Source organism: Ambystoma mexicanum, chromosome 11 (assembly GCF_040938575.1).
Source record: "Ambystoma mexicanum isolate Mex_15411 chromosome 11, UKY_AmexF1_1, whole genome shotgun sequence".
NCBI classification, from domain to species: Eukaryota; Metazoa; Chordata; class Amphibia; order Caudata; family Ambystomatidae; genus Ambystoma; species Ambystoma mexicanum.
Window position 1 is genome coordinate 1,389,194,825 of NC_090934.1, and position 23,145 is coordinate 1,389,217,969.

At 43.9% G+C, this 23,145-nt stretch overlaps 1 protein-coding gene across 2 annotated transcripts in view; it reads left to right on the plus strand.

The window, feature by feature from the left end:
* The window catches only part of ADAMTSL3 (ADAMTS like 3), a 1,638,295-nt gene that overhangs the window by 1,388,279 nt on the left and 226,871 nt on the right, over positions 1–23,145 (plus strand). For both annotated transcript variants that reach the window (XM_069625001.1, XM_069625002.1), the window contains exon 22: positions 21,012–21,139. In XM_069625001.1, coding sequence (XP_069481102.1) covers positions 21,012–21,139 — 128 coding nt within the window. The remainder of the gene's footprint in view (positions 1–21,011; positions 21,140–23,145) is intronic.

Consider the following 23,145-nt stretch of genomic DNA (forward strand, 5'->3'; position numbering starts at 1 on the left):
CGACTTCAAGTGCGCGTGTGTTTCCCAGCGCAGTAGCGTGAGAATCTGTCTGTCGCGTGCGACTTCAAGTGCGCGTGTGTTTTTCCAGCGCAGGAGTTCCGTAGCGTGAGGATCTAATAATCGCGTGCGTATTCAAGTGCGCGTGTGTTTTTCCAGCGCGGGTGTTCTGTAGCGCGTGGATCTGAGAATCGCGTGCGTATTCAAGTGCGCGTGTGTTTTTCCAGCGTGGGTATTCAGTAGCGCGTGGATCTGAGAATCGCGTGCGTTTTTATGTGCGCGTGTTTTCTATAGCGCTTGTGCTTCTATGCGAGAAAACTTTTTGTCGCGTGTGAACTAAAGAGCGCGTGTGTTTTCTGACGCGTTAATCTAAGAACCGCGTGAGATTATTGTCGCGCGTGTGGTTTCTAGCGCGTGTCCTTTTTTTTCGCGTGTATTCGTTCGTGGGTGAACTTTTTGCGCGCGTTCTTCAATCCAGGAGGATTTCAACGAGAAGCTCATCTGTATGGACATAATTCTCACGTGTATTCTTCAAGGATTAAAAAACTCAACAGAAGTGTAAATAGTTTGAACAGCTTTGAGAGAAAATAAGAAAGAATCTATATAAGACAATCTAACTGGAGATCAGTGCATTTTGGAAAAGAGACAACGAACTAAGCTTTCCAGAATGGCTTCAAGTAAGAAGTTGTTATAAACTTCATGAGTCTCAAGTAAGAGAGATTTTCAGCTTCTTACAAACTTCTGTAAGAAATTTCAAGAGAAGAACCAGGTATGAGTCTTAATTATTAGTTAAGGATTTAATGTTTTCCCATTCATAAGGTTAGTAAGTAAATAAAGGAATTGTATTTGCTTTTCTTATATCCTCTGCAGGTTCAGCTCTGATTAGCCTTGACGCAGTCTGCCTGGTGTTGTTTTGTTATCCACTTCCCCCTTTCCCTTTGGGGTGTAGTTAACAGAGCTGAATTAAAATCTAGTTCTGGGAATTACATTTCAGGGGGATTGTCGGGGGTTCAGCAGCATCTGCGGACACAGGACCTCTCAGCCTGACAGAATGAAAGGCCAATAATTTAGTCCGCCCGAGCTGTCATGAACCCCGACGAATCCATGGAGATGTTAGGATCTTTGATCAGGGAGTTACGGGAGGAGTTGAAAATATCTCGGGATGAAAATGCATTACTTAGTCAAAAGGTGGATGACTTGAGTGTTAAAGTTACACAAATTCAACAGAGGGGAGTAAGGAGAGAGGATGAGGTTTCAGGGGGCGCTGGTTCTCCACCAGAGTTAGAAAGGGAAGATGAAGATCATTTACCACCAATACAACGGGCACCTCCAGTGACAGAAGGGGTAAGGAGTTTAATTATGCCAGTTCCTTTGGCGCCTCCAGAACGTTATCATGGGGATCATAAGAGGTTTAGGGTGTTTTTGACACAATGTGAATTACATTTTATGAGCAGACCAGAATTATTTCCATCGGATGCTTCTAAGATAACTTTTATGTTGTCCTATCTTTCTGGGGAGGCATCTGCTTGGGCTGGGTTGTTGGTGAGTCAAAAGAGTGCGGTTTTAGGAAACTACACTAGTTTTTTAGAGACTTTCCGAAAGATGTTTGATAGAAGACAGTTATCTCTGGAAGTGGATGGTGAACTTTTAGAACTAAAGCAAGGAAATAGAGACTTGGTTGCTTATATAACACAATTTAAGTCCCTTGTGTTAGAAAGCAAGTGGCCAGAGGTTAAACAGGCTTCGTTGTTTTATCGGGGCCTTAGAGATGAGTTAAAAGATGCATTGTCTGGAGTAGTTGAACGCCCTTCTACTTGTGAAGGTCTGATTGATTTGGTTATTCAATTGGACTTTCGTTTGAGTGAAAGGAAGGCAGAGAGGCGTCATTGTGGGAGTGATGTCAAGTCTCTAGTTAGAGTAGATAAACCTAAAGTAGAGAGTAGATCCAAAGGTAATAATCCATCTTCTAGAATCAGAGGTCCTTTAACAGTGGAAGAAAAGACTAGGAGGAGAGAAAACAATCTGTGTTTATATTGTGGAAGAGGTGGGCACTTTTTAGGAAACTGTCCGTACACCCCCAAGAAGACTTCTTCCTCAGCAGTCAAGGTACAACAGATCGCCAATACGGTGCAGACAGCGGTTCCTCATATAACCGTAAATGTATCCTTATTTTTTGAGTTGGAATGTAAGGGAAATGGTCCCGTAATAATTGACTCTGGTGCCACTGGAAATTTTATGGATTGGGGGTTGGCAAAATCTTTGGGAATTCCAATTATTCAGAAGGAGGTTGTAGAGCAGGCTAGGGCTGTTGATGGTACGTATCTATCTTCGGGGCCAATTACTCATAGGACTGGTTCTTTAACTTTGGAGTTATCAGGAGGTCACAAAGAGATAATTTCGTTTGAGTTAATTGATGCTCCTTTGTTGAAGATCATCTTGGGTATGCCATGGCTTACTCTCCATAATCCCCTGATTGATTGGAGTGCTAGAACAATTGACATGCAGTCAGAGTTTTGTAAGGAGAATTGCTTTGCAGGAAGTCTTTTAGGGGAAGATGTAAAACAAAGTAATTCTGTGTCAAGTTTTCTGGCTGAGACTGGAATTGGATGTCATGATGTGGGAGCTGTAGTGGGTCAACTTCCTCAGTGTTACAAAGATTTTTGGGACGTATTTGATGAGAAAGTGACAGGAGAATTACCACCTCATAGGCCCTTTGATTGTAAAATTGAACTGGAGCCAGGAACAATTTTGCCTAGTAGTAGGGTATATGCTCTTACTGAGAAAGAGAATGATTATTTAAAAGAATATTTGTCGGAAAATTTGGCCAAAGGGTTTATTCGTCATTCTAAGTCACCGGCGGCCTCTCCTTTATTTTTCGTACCAAAACCGGATGGCACGCTTCGGACTTGCATAGATTATAGAGCAGTTAACAAAGTCACTATTAAGAACCGGTATCCTCTTCCTCTCATCTCGGAAATGCTTAATCAAATAAAAGGAGCAAGACATACAGTAACAGTCCTTACTGATCATCGAAATTTATTGTTTTTAAAATCTGCAAGAACTTTGTCTCCACGACAACTTCGTTGGTCCTTATTCTTTGCCGATTATGATTTCATTGTGACTTTTAAACCCGGAAGTCAGAACAAAAAGGCTGATGCGTTATCCCGCCAATTTCCTGGAAGTGAGGAGAGAGAGATTCTAGAACCAGAACCTATAATTGCTCCAGAACGTTTTTTGTTAGCTGGAGCCATTAAAGAAATGGATTTCTTGAATGAAGTTCGTCAGAATATGTCTTTGCAGAAGATGGAGGAGTGGGTGAGACTGGATCCAGCCAGAAGTTTGAAAGACGATCTACCTTATTTTGATAACAAGCTTTATGTACCTACTGAAAAGTTAAGAGAAAAGGTTTTGAGAAATTGTCATGAATCCATTTTATCTGGACATCCTGGTTTCAGAAAAACTCTGGAATTGGTTCAAAGAAATTTTTGGTGGGAAAAAATTCGCCAAGACACTTTGAACTTTGTAAAAACTTGTGTAGTCTGTGCACAAGCAAAAAGTCAAGTTGGGAAGCCGCATGGTTTATTGGAGCCGTTGCCTGTTCCTCCTCGTCCTTGGCACACTATTTCTATGGATTTCATAGTTGATCTCCCTCAAGTTAAAGGTTGTACTACCATTCTTGTTGTGGTCGATCTTCTTACGAAAGAAGCACATTTTTTACCAATGGAGGGAGAGGTTACCGCGGAAAAACTGGCTCATAGTTTTTTGCAAGGTATAGTTAGACTACATGGACTTCCAAGTCAAGTTATCTCTGACAGGGGATCTCAATTTATTTCAAAATTCTGGAGGGCTTTCTGTAAGAAACTTGGAGTGGAAGTTAGTTTGACTTCTGGGTATCATCCGGAGAGTAATGGACAAGTGGAGAGAGTAAATCAAGAATTGGAGAAGTTTTTAAGGTGTTATTTACAAGCTAGAGAGGAATGGGTGGATTTGGTGTGGTTGGCCGAATTCTCTTACAACAATTGTGGTAAAGATGCTACTTCTATGTCCCCTTTCTTTTTGGGTCGGGGGTTTCATCCTCGCTTTCTGAGTTTTGAGGTGTTGGAGGATTCAGGGAATCCTAGAGTGGAAGATCGTTTGTTGTTAATGAAAAATAACTTGGATAGAGCAAAAAAGGTGCTGGGAGAAAACAAGTTGAAATATAAAAGGTGTGCAGATTTGAGAAGGAAGGCTGGTCCTGAATATAAGGTGGGAGACTTAGTTTGGCTTTCTACACGATACCTGAAAATTAAGGGAAAGAATAAGTTCAGTCCACGATTTGTAGGCCCTTTTGAGGTAGAGAAAATCATCAACCCTGTGGCAGTACGATTGAAATTACCCAAGCAATTGAAGGTACATCCTACTTTCCATGTTAGTCTTCTTAAACCAGTTTGTTCAGGAACTAGATTTAGAACACCACCTTCCCCTGTGATTTTGGAGGATTCATCTGAGGAATTTGTGGTTAAACAAATTTTGGATTCCAGGAAAGTGAGGGGAAGGTTGCAGTATTTAATTGATTGGGAGGGATATGGACCTGAGGAACGATCATGGGAAGATTCAGTTGATGTACATGCCCCCCGTTTAGTTGCTAAGTTTCACGCAAAAAATCCACATAAGGTAGGCCCAGAGACTGGGCATTAGGAGGGGGGTACTGTCAGGTTTCCTTCCCCTATTCAGGCTATCTTTTTCCTCATTTAAGTTTCCTTCTCCTTATTTCACTTTAATTATCCTTTTCAGATTGGCCTTGTGTGGGTGGGAAGTTTTCTATTATAGTTGGTTTGGCCTTAACTTGCTGACTCAGAATCCTGGTTCTGACCCAAAGCAAAATGGAGTCTCACAGTGTCAGCTCTGATTGGTTGGAAGACAATGCAGAACAACAATGAACATTCTAAACTGTCACTCTGTGCCTTTCATCATCAAAACCCCATCTGAGAGGACGTGTTTTGTGGCTGCTCCTGCTTTAGACTTGGGCCTGGTGGATTTTATCCTTCAGGTGTTAGCAGTTGAGCGGCTACTTTCTTGGGGGTTCCGGGAGAAGACATCAGTTGACAGGAATTCGTTTTTGAAGACAGGAGACTCAGAAGATCTTTATGAATTCGCTCAGGAGATAAGTGACTTTATTTGTACAGTAACTCTGTTCTTCCCCAATGACATTTTCCTTGAAAACATTTGAGAAAAGTTATTTTTTGTACTAGTACTATTGAACTTTTAAAGTTCGCGTGTGTTTTCCAGCGCGGTAGCGAGAGAATCTGTTGGTCGCGTGCGACTTCAAGTGCGCGTGTGTTTCCCAGCGCGGAAGCTCGAAAATCTGTTGGTCGCGTTCGACTTCAAGTGCGCGTGTGTTTCCCAGCGCAGTAGCGTGAGAATCTGTCTGTCGCGTGCGACTTCAAGTGCGCGTGTGTTTTTCCAGCGCAGGAGTTCCGTAGCGTGAGGATCTAATAATCGCGTGCGTATTCAAGTGCGCGTGTGTTTTTCCAGCGCGGGTGTTCTGTAGCGCGTGGATCTGAGAATCGCGTGCGTATTCAAGTGCGCGTGTGTTTTTCCAGCGCGGGTATTCAGTAGCGCGTGGATCTGAGAATCGCGTGCGTTTTTATGTGCACGTGTTTTCTATAGCGCTTGTGCTTCTATGCGAGAAAACTTTTTGTCGCGTGTGAACTAAAGAGCGCGTGTGTTTTCTGACGCGTTAATCTAAGAACCGCGTGAGATTATTGTCCCGCGTGTGGTTTCTAGCGCGTGTCCTTTTTTTTCGCGTGTATTCGTTCGTGGGTGAACTTTTTGCGCGCGTTCTTCAATCCAGGAGGATTTCAACGAGAAGCTCATCTGTATGGACATAATTCTCACGTGTATTCTTCAAGGATTAAAAAACTCAACAGAAGTGTAAATAGTTTGAACAGCTTTGAGAGAAAATAAGAAAGAATCTATATAAGACAATCTAACTGGAGATCAGTGCATTTTGGAAAAGAGACAACGAACTAAGCTTTCCAGAATGGCTTCAAGTAAGAAGTTGCTATAAACTTCATGAGTCTCAAGTAAGAGAGATTTTCAGCTTCTTACAAACTTCTCTAAGAAATTTCAAGAGAAGAACCAGGTATGAGTCTTAATTATTAGTTAAGGATTTAATGTTTTCCCATTCATAAGGTTAGTAAGTAAATAAAGGAATTGTATTTGCTTTTCTTATATCCTCTGCAGGTTCAGCTCTGATTAGCCTTGACGCAGTCTGCCTGGTGTTGTTTTGTTATCCACTTCCCCCTTTCCCTTTGGGGTGTAGTTAACAGAGCTGAATTAAAATCTAGTTCAGGGAATTACATTTCAGGGGGATTGTCGGGGGTTCAGCAGCTTCTGCGGACACAGGACCTCTCAGCCTGACAAATCTCTTTCAAAATGGCTCCTATAGGCAATAAGGATGCCACGCCTCCATCTTATTCTGTTAATCATAGCCCCGATTCAGTATCCTTCTGCATACAGAGGAATTGAACACGGTCAATGGGTAATTTTAGAAAGTGCGCCAACGTTGCGAATTTGACTAGTGAGAACAGACCTCTGTACGTAGGCGAACCTGTCTATTTTGTTTGCGGTAATGTGGCATTTCCATTGTTGCCCAGGGATTGGCAAGGAAGCTGCTATTTAGGGATTCTACTAACTGGGGTATTTATTGCTAGTACTGCAGATGTTTTGAAAACTCGTCCACGACGAGCTGTGAAAGGCGATACTCCAGCTCAAACTCTAGGAGATATTATGAAATCCTTTGTGCCATTTTTTGGGCAAATTACGAATTCAGAAGATATCAGGGGACTAGCGAGAGTATTGGAGAGAACCATCAATCGGACCACTGACATACTCTATAATATGACATTAGAACAGAAAGCGATAAGGTTAGTGGCTCTTCAGAACTGGATGGCATTAGATGTCATTCTGGCCGAGCGTGGAAGAGTATGTAAATTAGTGGGGTCCGCTTGCTGCGTTTACGTTCCAGACTCCTCTCCGACGGTCTTTAGGGCTATCCAAAATCTACATGTTCTTAGTTCAGAAGTACATGTTCCTGAGGGAAACTGGGAACTTAGTGCATGGTTTTGGGACCTCCTACGGTCATGGGGATGGAAGTTGTTTTCGGCCCTGCTGATTATCTTGGGAAGTTTTCTGTTTCTTTGCTGTTGTATACAGTGTCTCCCTGGTATATGCTCAGTATTAGGGGGATGTTGCGCGCAAGCAACAAGTGTACTAAGGCATAAAATATATGCCCCAGAGAAGGTTTCCAAAGAGTATGTGTTAAAAGAAACACCGGTGTCAGATCTAAAGTAATATGTAAAGAGTGTAACGTTAAATTAGAGAATAATAATGTCTGTTAGTAAGTGTATTTAAAAGTAAACCGCATGCATGAGATATGTAAATTAGGAAATGAACCTGGCGCGACCCTAGCCCAGTGTATTATTAACTTGTAAAGAGGCTGGACATCATTATAACAAACTGTATAAATACGCTGATGTCCAGCTAGGAAACCCTGCTCACTGCTCACATCGAACCCTGCTGGTGGTCCCTGTGATGTATTGACAGCCAAATAGCTATTTGTGTACTTTGTTGAATACTGTTCAGTTTTGTAATAAAGATTCTGGGAATCTTTACAAGCTCGTGTCGGTGTATTTTCCTTTGCTTGGTGTAACAGCCGTAATATTGTATTTTTTCTGATTCCACAGTATCATTTAGATTTTGATACAGCTTCAGGAATGGATTCACTGTCACTGTTAAAACTGACATTACCAGTAAACTGAACGTGGTCCACCACTCCAATCGTCCGTCCTTGGTGCATCTAAGCCTCCCCAAAACCCCTTTTTGACTGGTTTGGGTGTGAGTCGGTAGAGACCGATGAAGTTGACATCGAATCTTGTAGTGTAAGATTAGTGGGAATTTGTACTTCTTGTGGTCTAGAGGCAGTCCCCATAGGTTCTTCTTGTCTTTCAGCTACTCCAGGACTACCATGTCTACCAGCCGCTACACTGGTTTCTTCCCTCGTTACCAAGCATGGGGGCAAATGGATTCTGCTAGGATCGGGGAAGAAGTGGCCCTTTGTACCATGAATATATGGTGTTGAGGAGTTGATCCTGGCATAGCCACTTAGCCTACGCTGATGACATCTCATAAAATTTAGGGTCGCTATATCCTGGGCCAGCCGTAGCTCCAAGGCGGAATGTTGGCATACAAGGAGTGTTCCAGGTGAATGGGGTGGTAGCAGGGGGGCCAATTCCCTTCTCGTCTCAGGTGGTGACAGCACTGCATACTCTGGCGAGTTGAGCCGATTAAACACTGCTTTGAGATATGAATAATCAGCCTCGAATACTGTTGCCTACTCTGAGGTTAGGCCCATGACCCCTGTCGGCCTCTGAATTGATTCGCTTAATGAGCGTGCTGGTTCCTCCAGTTGTATAGTCTTGGGCACCTTGACCGTTATTTCTTCCGATGAAGCGGCTGTGTCTATAGCATTCTAATTGAACGTCCTTGCTCTAAGGGCCCCCGTCTTCATTACAAGAAGAGGGCTATCGAAACCCACCAGAGGCAGCATAGGTGATGCAGGATGAAGGCGAGGTAGGGGGAGTGAAGCTTGTGACCTTTTCGACGGGGGAGCCTCTATATGCGACCAACGGACCAACATGCAGGTATGTGCCCAGATTGAACATTACTAAGGGCATAATTGAAGCCCAGCCGTCATCCAATGGACTGACCGCTCATCACCACCCTACCCAATTTAGGGCATCTTTTCCATACCACCTGCCTTGATAAAGACCCACACGGTCGAAACACGTGTCGGCTGACCACTTTTGGGAATATGAATTCACATGAAACGATGATAAATAAATAAATAATTGCCCGAAAGACAGACTTTTCTACTTTTTAACAAAAAAGTGTGGTAAATCCACTGTTTTGAGAAAACAAATAAAACGTAAGGTATCCAGGATACACCCCCAAATGTCCAACAAAGGAGGTGTGGGCTTCACCTCAACCCCATCCTGTGACCCAGTGGAAAAATTAAATTAGGAAACCTCATTAATTGTTGGCGCTTAGCAAGGACGGTTCTATATCTAGGGCCCAATCAAGAATATCTATATGAGGGTCCATTGAGCGTTTTAGTTTTTCTGGGCCTCGCTCCCCTTCCTGGTGTTTGGTTCCCCCTGATTGATCTCATCAGGGCACCGATCCAGGCCCCGCTCTTCGTGTCCATTCTTTGTGCTTCGGGAGAGGGCCACGTTGGTGAGAGATCGTGGCCCGTCACACCTGAAGCCATTTCCCCTCGTGCTTTTGCCTGCCTTCTTGAGCAGGGCCTGGCAAAGCCATCTTAAAGGGACCATGGCTTGTAGTTGAATCAACTAACAATCATCTTGCGGTCAGTTCTGCCGTACCGGGTAACCGGGAGTCTTAGTACAACTGGAGACTCCAAGCCTTCCCCAATTATGCACTTAGCAAAGGGCAGGTTGTCAACAGTTTTTCAGTTTGATAGTAATTCAGTCACGAGTCTCTCAGCGAGGCGTCTTACCTCGACCACGTGGCTGATTGTTTCCTTCGGCCGCTTCCACTGCCCAGTCTGCCCAGACTGCTGAGACTGCTCACACTCCGCACACTCCGCTCCTCACTCCGTTAAACTAGTGTCACATTATTTAATTAGGATTTTACAGCTAATGATTTTTTACTTCGCAACTCTAACTCGCTAATTCTAAACAGATTTTATCTGGCCTCCCCAGAACCAAGAGTGGTCCACAGTGATTGGTCGATGTTATTTTAAACATTTTGGCCTACTGTCCTTTAGGACGCCTTCTTCAGGACCTTCTTATGTCTTTGTTTAGAAGGGACCTTGCATCAACGGAAACAATTATCTGTGTGGTCCTCCTTATATTTCTTCTTCTTGACTGCTTAAGCCAAACGAGGGTCAGTGAAACATATGTGGCGGCCTCGGCCATCAACAGCCAATTAGCCTTGTTGATCTTGTCAGTTTCCTTCTAATGATACAGAGTAAGGACCTTGTCTCATTGAGAATCATCCTAGCGTTCCTCGAGTGAAATGGCCGTCTCTCCGTCGATATCTCCTACAATTGTTCCTTAGCGTGGTGCATATTTCCGGAAATATCACCACGGACCACTCTTGGGTGTGGGGTGGCCAGATAAGATCTGTTTAGAATTAGAGAGTCGGAGTTGCAAAGAAAAAAACATTAGTCGTTAAATCCTAAGTAAATAATGGTACACTAGTCTAGTTGTATTGTTCAATTTTGTGTTTGAAGTTGTTGTGTTGTTTTCTATATTAATTGTTTTGAAAATATGCACAAGTACTTTAGGTGTGAATCACTCAGGGACGCACTTGCACTTACTTACTGTGGGTTATTCTAATATGTCTCCATGAATTAAGACTTTGATCGCAATGTTACTATATATGCCTCATGTATTTTATGGACCTATACAGTTTGAATAAATTATTTTCTTTTAAAGATTGCATTATTTTTGAAGCAGGAATGCAAATTTGGTAAATGTATGAGTATTGGATTGAAGCCATTTAGACCCAGGAAGTGTGACTTAACTTCCTCTCAGGAGGGTGGTCCACAATTTTAGACTTGGGCGGATTGGCCTTAAAATTGGGCGGGTATTCACCTGGCAGCCCTGCAGCATCAGAATCTCCACAACTGGACCCCTGCTGATGTGGGGCTGCCTCAATGCATGCAATCACAGCCTCTCCCCTTCACCCTCAAACCAGGGGCTGCCTTAATAAAGATACAACTATGCAATCACACGTTATTAAAGTGCCTGTGCAACTTTATACTACACCTCCCTCCCACCTACGTCAATGAAAATAGATGGCAAATCACTAGTCACCTACATCTACACAGCTGGAATTCACTTGCAGGACAGATAGTTCACTGACTTAGGTGCTTGGCGCTAAGGTTTATTTATGTATTTATATATTTATTTTTTATTGGGTTTTTTGATAAAATACAACATAAAACACAGAATATTTGCACACATACACCCCAAATCCCTCCCTCCACTTCCCTTCCCAGTACACGGGTATAAGTGTCAGGTTGTGGGCTTCAGGATATGCCCATTATCCGTATGTTGTGAGGACAGGACTGTTCATTATATTCTCCATGGAGGGTGTCCAGGATTGACACACATTCTACTGAAAAACTTAGTCTTTCCCCCTTCAATAGCGTACGTGACCCATTCTAAGGAGACAAAGTTCCAAAGTTTATAGAACCAGTCCTTGATGTGTGGGGGGTCTCTGGTTTTTCATTTCTTAGCTACTACAAGTAGGGCCGCAATCTGAATTATGTCTTATGCTTTTCTTTTGTGCTTTGACAATAGTCTGTTATCCTGCTCAGCTATGCCCAGGAGGCGTTCCCCTAGTGATTTCTCTGCCTGACACTCAAACATTGTTTGCATGTTAATCCTGACCCCATCCCATAAAGGTTGTCATTTGGGGCAGGACCACATACATGCAGCCAATCCCCTGTCCCACCACATTCCCTCCAACATGAGTGTGGTGTACTTGGTGTTATCTTGTTTAAGCGTTCAGGGGTATAATATCATTGGAACTTTACTTTGAGACAGAATAAGCTGATATGGAGGGATCTAGTCAAACAGGGGATATCCGACCATAGGTTTGCCCATGTTTCTTCCAAGGGTATCGTCCCGTGTTTTTTCCATCTAATTTGGTATTGTCATTTTGTCTGCAGGGGTTCATCTGTTAAACATTTGTATAACTTTGAGATCATATGCTTGTCACCTGGGTTTGTGGTCAGAAATTTCTCAAATGGTGTAAGGATACTCAGTACTGCTGCTCTGTTGGATGGAGGGCGTCAGCCAGTGGCGAGCCTGAAAGTATTGAAATCTTTGGTTCTTATGCAGCCCTAGTTCTTCCTTGCATGTGTTAAATGACTTAATGTCTTTTCCCAGAAACATGTCCCAACATTTTGTACATCCCACTGTTTTCCAGTGTGAGAATGAATGGGTGTCTAAACCCAGGGTGAATTGTGGTTTAGAGAAAAGTGGGGTAAAGGGGGATGGAAACAACGTGATCTAATGCCTTCATGTCTCTTGGTCCCACGAATCCTCAACTACCTTCGCAATCTGACTCAGGTGTATATTCCGTGGTTGATCTGTTCATGGCAACCATCGTTTTTCTCCCATTCTTGGGCCTGATATTTCTTTTTCCATCTGCCCCATCTCTTACCTGAGTCTTCTCTGAACCATTTTTTTATTACTCGCAGTTGGGCTGCTCGATAGTATACTCAGAAGTTTGGTAGTCCCTTTACCCCCTCTGTATGGAGAAAGCATTAAGGTTTCGAGCGCTATGTGGGTTTTAAAATTTTTCCCAATAAAAATGGATATCATCTTATGGAGAGTGTGGACGAATGTGGTAAGGACCGGGACTGGGAGGGCCTGAAAGAGATAAAGAACCCGGGGCAGGATGACCATTTTGATCGAATTGATCTGCCCCAACCATGAGACTGTGAGTGGACTCTGCAATTGTTTCTGTATATCTGCCAGGATTGGCTGAACATTTGCTTGGTATAATTTCCTAAGTGTGTGCGTGATGGTCACCCCCAGAACTCGGATACCCTTGGAGACCCAGTGGAACTGTGTCACTTCTTTGGATTTTGTCAGTTCATCTTGTTTGAGCGACAAGTTTAGAATTACAAATTTGGTGACATTCATTTTTAAGCCGGCCACTGTACCAAATCTTTCGAGCTCGATTAGAGACTCAGAAGTGATATTACTGAGTTGGTGATAGTGAGAAGCATGTCATCTGCATATTCCATTAATTTGTGAGTATCCCAAACAAATGAGATTCCCTTGATTGTTTCCGAGTGATGTATTTGTGACAGAAGTGGTTCCAGGTGTAGCGTGTACAGGAGAGGGTCAAGGGGACATCCCTGCTTCTTGCCCCTTTGTAGGGAGTCGGGGCAGGATAGTTGCCCATTTATTAGTAGTCTGGCTGTGGGATTAATGTAATTAGCTTGAATCATGGTGATAAACTTGGAGCTGAAGACCACTGCTTGCACAGTATTAAAGAGAAAGGACCATTCGACTCTATCTAATGCCTTTTCTGCGTCCAGTCACAGAAATACTTCAGCGTCCCCCCTTTAGACTACTTTTTCCAATCCGTGTCACGCTCTTCTTATATTATCATGGCTTTGGCAGTTTTCTATGAACCCCGTTCAATCGGGGTGGATTAGAGTAGGCATTAGGTTCTCTAGCCGGTTCACGATAATTTTTGTGTAGATCTAAGCATCTATATTAATAAGAGCAATCGGGCGGTCTGATCCACATTTTGCTGGGTCTTTCCCTAGTTTGGGGAAGAGGATTATTTTGGCTTCCACCATGGAAGTGGTTATCTTGCCTGAAATGGCGCAAACATTGAAGAGGTTGGTTAGTTTGGGGGCTAGGATCATCTGGAATGTTCGCTAGAAAGAGTCTGGATAGCCGCCCGTGCCCGGTGATTTATTTACAGGGAGGTTTGCTATCACCTGCAGTACTTCTTCCCGCGTGATGTCTCCCTTTAGCTGATCGCTATCTGGCGTTGGGATATTGTTTAGCGGGAGAACCTGTAAATAGTTGTGTTGGGATGCGTCCAGGTGATCTGATTCATATAGGGTTGTGTAAAAAGCCTGGTATTGTGATGCTATGCTTTCTGTCATCATCACCCTTTTACCCGACTGATCCTCTACCCCTAGAATTGTTTGAGCTGCCTTTCTCTGTTTAGCTGTCTTGCCAGGAGTCTGTCTGCTTTATTCGCTTTAATATAATAGTTCAGTGTCAGGTAAATGAAGCTCTTTTCTGCTTGTTTGGTATGTATAAGGTCTATTTACCCTTTGCATTTCTGCATTTTCTGTGGAGGCTCGTGCTGGTATCTGTCTCCATCCGTTTCAGTATATCTTTTACTTCAGTTACTAGTTCTATTTCTATTTTCCTCTTGAGTTTCTCCCTGTGTGCTTCAGCCGCTATGAGTTCCCCCGGAGAGTTGCTTTGAAGGCATCTCAGATCACATCTTCTCCTATTTCCCCATTTTGGTTAGTGTCAAATTAATCATTGATTTTGTGTTCTAAGTCTTCACAGATGAGCGGGTCTGTTAAAAGTGTGTTAGGGAATCTCCAGCTTCATAGTTTAGATTGTTGTCTGCGAAGTTTGAACTCATTAGTTATCGGGGCGGGTGTCTATATATGTAATTCTTCCTATTAGCGTGGTTGAGCACCATATGCAATCAATTCTAGAGAAGGACTTGTGAACATGGGAGTAATGCATGTATGCTGTTTCTTTCTTTCAGGGTTGTCTACAGATCTCTAAGTGTGAGCTGTTCAAATTTTGTTTTGATGGCATGTGATGGGTGCAGGGGATTTGGTCATATTTTGTTCTAGAGCTTCTATCCCGGAGTGGATCCCACACAATGTTTAAATTTCCCATCAATATTGTCTCCCCTTTGCTAAATTGTTCCAGTTTCGTGAGGACTTATTTCAGGAACCCCTCTCGGCCTGAATTTGGGGCATCTATGGCAGCCAGTGTTAGGGTTCTTGAACCCAATTGTATGGTTAGGAAGAGATAATGGCTCACTTTGTTGGCTTTTGTGTGCAAGATTTTAACCTGGGTGCCTGCTTTGAATGCGAGAAGTACTCCTGCTGTTTTTCCCTTAGCGTTAGCTTGTATAATTTTTGTGTACTGTTCGATTTTTAACCTGTGTCAATTTTGAAGCTTAATGTGTGTTTCTTGTACAGCAATCAGATCAGGTTGATGTATCAGAAGGAGGCACTCTAGTTTCCTCCTCTTGGCTGGGGTATTTAAACCCCTGATATTAAGAGTGACACTTCGGAAGGTATGTCCATTGCTTGGGGTTCAGGCTTAAGGTATATCCTGATTGTCGGTGCCACTCTGTATATTCTTTGACAGAGCCCCTGTGAACACTATTTCCCGCCCCATAGTTCCTAAAACCTCCTTTACTACCCCACCCCTGCCCCCAACTTCCCTCCCTTGTGTAACTTAATATTTCCCCACACCTGTCCCCCTGTTGTAGACCATCCTCGCTATTCCTTCTGGGGACCCTGTCATCAGAGGTGGGCTACAGGGATTACCAGGAGCATGGGCAGGGTATCCTAAAACCCCAACTATATGTTTTTGATGGATTCCAAGGCGAGCTTCTGCCGTAACCATGCCTGACTAAAGTATAATTACCAGCTCAACGATATGCTACCTGCTTCAGCCACATTGTCCCTTTTCGGATGGGTCCATTGCCTTCTCAGTGCTCTGGGATGCTCGACGCATGGGGCCTTTCAGATTTTTCCTGCGGCCTCATTCCGTCAGGGTCCATTCCCATGGCCAGGGCTCCTGTGGGGTATAGGACCGGGCTGTGTTTGGTCCTGCATGGTCATCCAGGTCAATCCATATTATCCGGGCCCCTTCCCCCTGTGCTGTCTGCCCTCCCAGTTCAATAGAAGGCCAAATAGGAAGGTCCATTTGTAAGTTATCTTCTTAGGTTGTAGGTGTTTCCAGTAGCCCGTGCATGTCCATTCGTTTCTGTAGCGTTTGTTGAGAGAGGCTCTGGAAGAGTTGAATTTCTTTGCCGTTATATGTAATCGGCGCCACCCTTCTGGCTGCTCTTAGAATCTTCTACTTTTGAGGGTAGCATGCCAGTGCTAACAGATGTCTCGGGCGTGTGCCCGGGTCCTAGCATTTTGGACCCGTTCAGTGGATCCTGTCGATTGGAATATCAACCTCTCCCTCTGTGTTTAATGGGTCTTTAAGGATGCCTGTCACTGGTTCTTTCAGGTCTGTTTCTTGCTCTGTTTCTGGAAGGTTCCTGATATGGATATTGGATCTCAGCAATCTATTTTCAATGTCCTCGCACTGCAGTTTGATATGTGTTGTCTTGGCCAGGTGTTCTAGCAACTCGTGCGACTTCGTGCCATCTAGTGCCAGATCCTGAAGTGCTTTTTCGTTCATGTCCTTTCTTTCCTGGAGAGATGAAACATATATTCTTATTCCAGATACTGCTGACCTGAATTCACTAGTGAAAGTGTTAAATTGCGCTGGGAGAGAGGTGGAGAATTTATCCTGGAACTCGAGGAAGCAGCATTCTAGGTCATCTTTGGAGGCTGCCATATTGGTGTATATTGTGTTTGTTGGGCTTTCTGAAGGATGATGTGTGCTCTCCAGGTATGATTGTACCCCCTCAGACCTTAGCCAGCAGTTCCGGATTGGATTTTCTTTGGGATTGGTTAGTTGTGTATGCTTCCCCAACGTGCTTCTCCCTTTAGTTCCTGGCATTGACCGCATTCTTCTCCGGGGGAGTCACTGTTACCCCTTAAGGGTCTGTATTCCTGGTTCGCCGCTTCTGGGGGCTGTTGCTAGAAGTGTCTGGCTGCTATGCTGGGCAGTGATACCTGTAGATGGTAACTCCTTCCTTTCTTGGATTCTACTGATGTGCCGGCCAGGGCTCAGGGATGATGTTTGTGCTGCCCGGACCCTGCACTGTGCAGTGTTGCTTGTGGGTAATAGCTCCTTCTTGACTTAGTTTTCCCTGGTATGCCCACCGGGTTGCGTTCACAAGGCTCTGGATGATAAATGTGTTGCTGGAGTGCCCTGCGGTGCTGTGCTGCCTATGGGTGAGGATTCCTACTTAGCTAGGGTTCCCAAGATGTGCCAGCCAGGTTGCGATCTCGCCTCTTTCCCGTTTCAAGGCGCTGAGGCTGCCCAACCCCCTCCAGACGCAGACCCTGATGATATAGATCTCCGGAATATGAAGGGGCGGCTGCTCTGGTGCTATGGAGGGTTGAGCAGCTGCTAGTGTTTCACGCTGCAGCCTCCCAGGCTGATCGCCTACTGGTTGTGGGGGCTGGTGTACCGCTTGCCACTCCTGCCATACTCCCAAGTCTGGATGCGAGGCTGCTTGGTCCGGTCCAGGGTTGTTCCTGGCTGGGTCACCCCAATGGGCGCCCAGCCTGTGTGTACTGTCTCTGGGGAGTATTGGGCCCCCCTGAGGCCCGGAGCACCAGAGGACTTTAAGGAAGCACTTGCCTGTAGGCTAGATTAATCGCTGACGGCTCCCGGGTCTCTGGCGCGAGCCACCATCACCTCATTCCACAAGTCCAGGGGGGCTGCCTTGTCTGCTGTCTGTAGGGTGTTTATGGGTGGCCGACCGCGGGTATTGCTGGTCTTGTATTAAGAATGTTTGGGAGTGGAATCAGGAGTGCCCCGCCCCACCTCCGGGGATCACCAAATCTATTCCTCTGCTCTTCTGGCCCCTGTCCCAGCGGGGCCTGGGTCCCTGGCCTTTGTTGTGTGCCTCACCAGAATTATCGCAAAGATTTATTTTAACACTGCACGTCACAAGTGTGCATCCTTTAAGGGCAAACTCTCGATTTCAACTTTCTGAGGTTGATACATTATTTAAAATTAGTACCCATCAGGGGATGGGGGGGTGGCTGCCTCTCGGCCAATGAGGAGGTTCAGAACGTGGGATTACCAGCGGTAATCCCCCACTCTGAGCAACCTCATGGCTGGAGGCCACCACCTTCCCCCACCGAGGATTGAGGTAAGTGGGGTCCCACTTCCCCCTCCCCTTCCTCCTCCCCCAGCCACAGATTCCCTCCCCGCTCCCATACCCACTTACCTTCGGTGAAGTCCATTTTGGGAGCGGACGCACTGGGAACACTTCTGTCGCCAGCGCATCTGTTTACTTTCTTTCTATTTTTTTCAGTGGCTGCCATGGAAATGGAAAACAGACTTTGTTTTACCTTCCCCAGCGACCATTCTTGAAAAATGTTTTTGTTTCGCAACAGAAAAAAATACTTAGTACCCTGGTTTTATGGGCTGGGGTACTAATAGCAATAGGCCCCTCGCCACGGGGGCATTACCAAGTCAGGTAATGCCCCAGCACCTTTGTTAACTCGAAATGCCCCCATGGCTCAGGTCCTATTGCTTACTTAAAATGGCTGATATGAACATTGGAGCTATGAAGGAGGGCAGTGAGTGTTAGATATCAAAATGTAAGCTAGTATAGCTTTGAAAACCGAAGGAAAGGTGATTCACCCAGGCTATAAATTGGGGAAAGCTAATTATCCCCACCGATAATGAGCCCTTGGAGGTGATTATGGATATTAGCATATGGTGGCAATATGTGTTAGTAAGTATTTAAAGAACAATGCTGTCTTTAGAAGGGAAGCATTGTAAGCTTGTTTAAGCTGGAACGGGGTTGAAAGGCACATATATTAGGTGTATTATGAAAGTAAACAGTTTCTTCATATGAAGGTAAAGGCTTTTCCCTGTGTTTTAGCTTCCACTTTTGTGTGGTACAGTGGATGTTGCACGTCACAATGAAGGTGCAGTGAACAAACGATCTCCTCAAAGCCAAGTTGAAAATCTCTTGCTGGGAAATGGCAGTGCTGTTTCTTGAATGCAGAGAAATGCTCTCTGTTTCCCTGTCCACTGCTGAAGCCAGAATGCTTGGAATGTAGTCAGTGCCTTTTTTAGTTTCGGAATTCTGAGCACTCTGATTGCCTGCGAGGAGGGCAGCAATGACCTCCATGTACTAATAGCAGTTAGATGTATGTTTCCCACTGTCCATGCCCAGTGCCCCTGTACATTGCTCGATTGAGAGAACTCGAATTCATGCCCTGGTATCCGCGGCATTTTAGCAATGGGTGCAAGCGCTTTCTTTCTTTGGCGGTGCTTCTGAATGGAGAGCCGTATACAGTGATTATCCATTAGACCAAATAGCCACTGGCCTATGGCCCCCACTCCTTTTAGGGGCCCGGCACTTGCCAGTGCTTAATTTGGATTTTGTATTTGTGCCCAAATTTCACCATAAACAAATTGAGGAAAGTGAAAATGTAAAGTTTTGTTGGTTTATTAAAGTTAAGAAAATGTTTTCCTTTAATAACATTAATAGTTGTTAAGGTTTAGTTAATGTTTAGTTTTGTGTAATACAATTGATTTATTAAAATGGTTGGTTGGTAAAATTTAAAATGTATTAGGAGATAATTTGCGAGGGGGGCCTGAAATTTCAACTGCTGAGGGGCCCCCCAAGGTTTAATCTGGCACTGTGTGTAAGGGAATAGTAAGAGTTCTGAAACTGGGCTTCAGAGGACCCCAGTTCACCCCATTCAGTAAAGGTGAGGTCACCAGTGCACCCTAGAAGTCTCTCCTTCTCAGATATCTTCTGGATCTGAAAAGGAGGAACGCTTGCGATGAACTTGGAGGGACCTCTTCTTCAACGTGGCCGCTTAACCTCCTGTAATCCACTCCTACTCTGGCCCGGGATGGCTCATGTTCCCCATTCGGGGTTCCTTTTCTACAACCTAATGAATTCTGTTTTTAACAAGAGTATTCATTCTTAGAGCAGCACAAATAACAAGCAAATATTTAAATATTCGGTATTAATTAACCATTGAAATACGCCTCTATGGAATATTCAGTTTGCTAGGTAATTCCCATGTATTTGCTCTTTCCGCCCTCGATATATAGGAGTCTAATTTGACAAAAAAATCTCTTTTCTGGGACAAAACTCTCTCCACATAGAAACAGCCGCCATACTTGTTTTTTTTAACTTCCCTTTACGTCCAAGGCACATGCCCAAAACAGTAAAAGTGCCATGATGTGGCATCAGGCTTTCATTTTTCAATATTAGTACCTTTTTAAGTTCGTATCATGGAACTGAAGAGGATGGTGGACATTTTCTAAGACCTGATGTCTTGGCAGTGCATGCAAGCGCTTCCTTAACCTGTGACCCTGCCCAGCTCAAGTCTTCTAATTGGTCCAGTGGTTCTCCATTAGCTGTTGCTGCTACATGACACACCTCCTGAGGGTTATAGGTTAAAGGTTCGAAATACAAAGGATCGAATGCCATTTTTTCGAGTCAAAAGGACCGAAAAAAATGGTTGAATGCATTTTTTTATTTTTTTTATTTTTTATGGGGGTTCCCCCAACCCCCTGTTTTATTTAAAAAAAGGTTTTTTTAAACTATATCAAAGTAAAAATGCATTTGAAATTTTTTTTTTCGATCCTTTTGACTCAAACCTTTTGTCATTCGATCCTTTGTATTCGATCAAATGACTGGACACCTCCGCTGTTACCATGCATCTGAGAGGCAGGAGCTGCTCACAACCTCGATCACGAAACCTCTGTATATCCGAGGTTGTAAGCGCAACCTCCTGTCGACAGGCTCAAAGCAGCGGAAGAGTTTCCCATGATACAGAAGAATAAAGGACAAGAGTGCTCATTTCTGTGGCTTTCTTGGCAGATGTATTTATTTTATTTGTTTGTATAGTTTTCTGGAGTGTTGGGGTTTTTTTGTGCGGGGAGGTTGTGGGGGGGTCTGTAAATAACAAACCAGTCCCACCAGGCATTAAAACTGGTGTCCAACCAAACACTGAACGGCAGAAAAGCAATAAAAAAGTTCCATTGGACAACAAAAGAAAGCAGAAAAAGTGAGGCGGACGGTCCTTCAAAAAGAAGCAAGGGTACCTTTGGTATTGCAGCTCAAATTTAGAAACAAAAATGGTAGGCGCATGATTGGGCTTGCCTTTGGTTTACGCAAATGCTGCCGAAGTGGAAGAGAGCTCGGAAAATATTATGGCCAAATCATGGCCACCCACAGCTGGCCAGGAAAACACTGCAGATGATCATGGTTTGGCCAAGATAATGAAAATGGAAGGGTCTTTAGCCACTGTGGACATGGCCGCCCGCGTACTCAGCATGACTATAAATATGACATGAACCTTACACACCTGAGCATGGAAGATGGAGGTATACACAAGTCAAGGGGGCGGACACCAAATGTATATGCTAGCATGATCTAATACATGAAAGCATTGAATGTGGGAGAATGTGGGAGGCTTAAGAATCAATTTAAACAAGGACGCCAAGGTATTGCGCAGAGATTATTAAGGGGGGCGTGGCCAGGATGTGCAGGGCATGGCGGGCCAGAGGAATCACGCGTTCATTCTTGTTTTGTAGACTCCAATTGAAGGCCAATGGAAAGCTGCAGATTCTGAATACGTCGCGAGAAGACACCGGCGTGTACAAGTGCCATGCAGTCAATGAGTTTGGGTCGGACATGGAGACATCATCCCTGCTGTTTGCAGGTAAACCTGTTCCTAAAAGAGATACTCTATAAGTCTGTGTGTGTTTTATTTGCTACCTTCATTAATTAAAAAAATGCACTGATGATGACACTTTGAATTCAAAATGCTCCGAGCACGGTCTGTAAAATAGGCGACTGTGTCAAGGAGGGAATAAGAATCAAGGCGAAGGAAACATGTGGCTTTTCAGCCTTGTATTCAGTGGACAAGCCCGTCCGCAGATATTGCCTTACGTCATCGCCGTTCTTAGCCTTTTGGGATAGTTCTACAATCTTTCATAGAAATAAGGCAGCGCACGGTCATATATTGTTTTGTTTACATTTTTTGTATTCTTCTTTAAAATAGTGGTCCCCCCATACCTCCCTTAACCATCCCCAGCCCTCCTACCTCCTTCATACACCTCACTTCTAAATATATATACATATGTATATTACATTGCCACAAATTAATTTCATTGAAGTAAATTACCACAAGGTTGCACTGCTCCTTGTACATAGATGGAACCCAGGAAATAGACATTGTTGTTAGTACAGCTAACCCATTTCTCCCCTCGCACACCGCACCTTCACAACTTAGCAGAAGGCATGTCTCATTCCAGACACCCTGCACTCACTTACAGCACAATCCCTATTGCAGATCACTTCTACCATAGTTCAGGGGCAACGCGTTTGTCTTGGAAGCAAGTGAACGCAGCACAACAATGGTTCGGATACCGATCCCAAACTAGGATGACAACGCCACGCTGCAGTGGTTGGAGTACTGATCACGCACTTGGAAACCACTTGCTGGTTCTCGCACATCATAAATGAACAATACGTGAAAAAAAGCTACTTTAAATTACAACATTTTGAACGGTAGCTTCACACATAATTCTCTATCTCCTTAAACACAATCCTCCACTTTAGTCCATAGTATACCTCTGCTGCACCCATGGACACTCCATTTAGATGTGAACGGAAAGAGATGGCGGTAAAAGTCTAAATTATCCACAGCGCTTGTACAGTAGCTTGCAAATAGCAAAGAGGCAGCGGGTGTCAAGGAAGTGTGGGTGTACTGCCAATCCACTACCATGTTAAAGAGAAATAGACAGAAGGGTCCCAAACCACATTGCGCCAAAAATGCAAGAATTTAAATACAGTAATGCATTTATTTGAGTTGATCGGTCAGCCTGACAGGTGTTTCGAGACAAAACCAGCTCTTCATCTGAGGCTGATGGTTCAGAACACATCAAATTTGTACAATATAATCACATATTGAACCCAAATCAGAGGAGAGGAATTGCATTTGTGAAAACCTTGACAACATATACGGAGGAACAGGGGGCAGTAAGTCAATCAAAAGGCAATTCAAAAGTCAAATTGAACAGATCAGATTAATGAAGTGACACAAAACGGTATTCAGCATATTAATGCATAGGAAATGAAATGAATGGGTGATCCATGAAAAGTGTACAAAAGAAAGGACAGGGAGGGGGAATAAAGAGGGCAAAAACAAGGATGAGACAAAAACAGACCTTTTATAATAAGGATAGGAATGCAACGCGATCAGTCACATTAAATGCCAAGTAGCAATACATTTTAAAAACCAATTTAAAAAAAAAAAATGTGTGTACCTTGATGTGGAGGTTTGAACTGGAAAACGTAGGGGCATAAATTGCCAATGCAAAACGTAGGGGCATAAATTGCCAATGCAAACTTCAAAAATAAAACACAACAGAAACCAGATGATTAGTTAAAATAAAGAAAAAAGTGGGGGGGGGCAGAAAAATGATAATAAATATAAGGGAAAGTAGAAAAAGGAGGACATACCTCTTATGCTTCGCGAATGCGCCAGAGGCTAAATATAGGAGAAAAATGAAAGATGCTATCAGCAAAATTAATGAACCTCAGGATGTAAAAGCACAATTCCGGGATTCAATGAAGAGTGCAGAGGTTACGGAATTAATTCAAATATAACGGTGGGCTGATGAGATTGAGTGTAAATAATCAAAAGTGGTCAAGGAACGCACT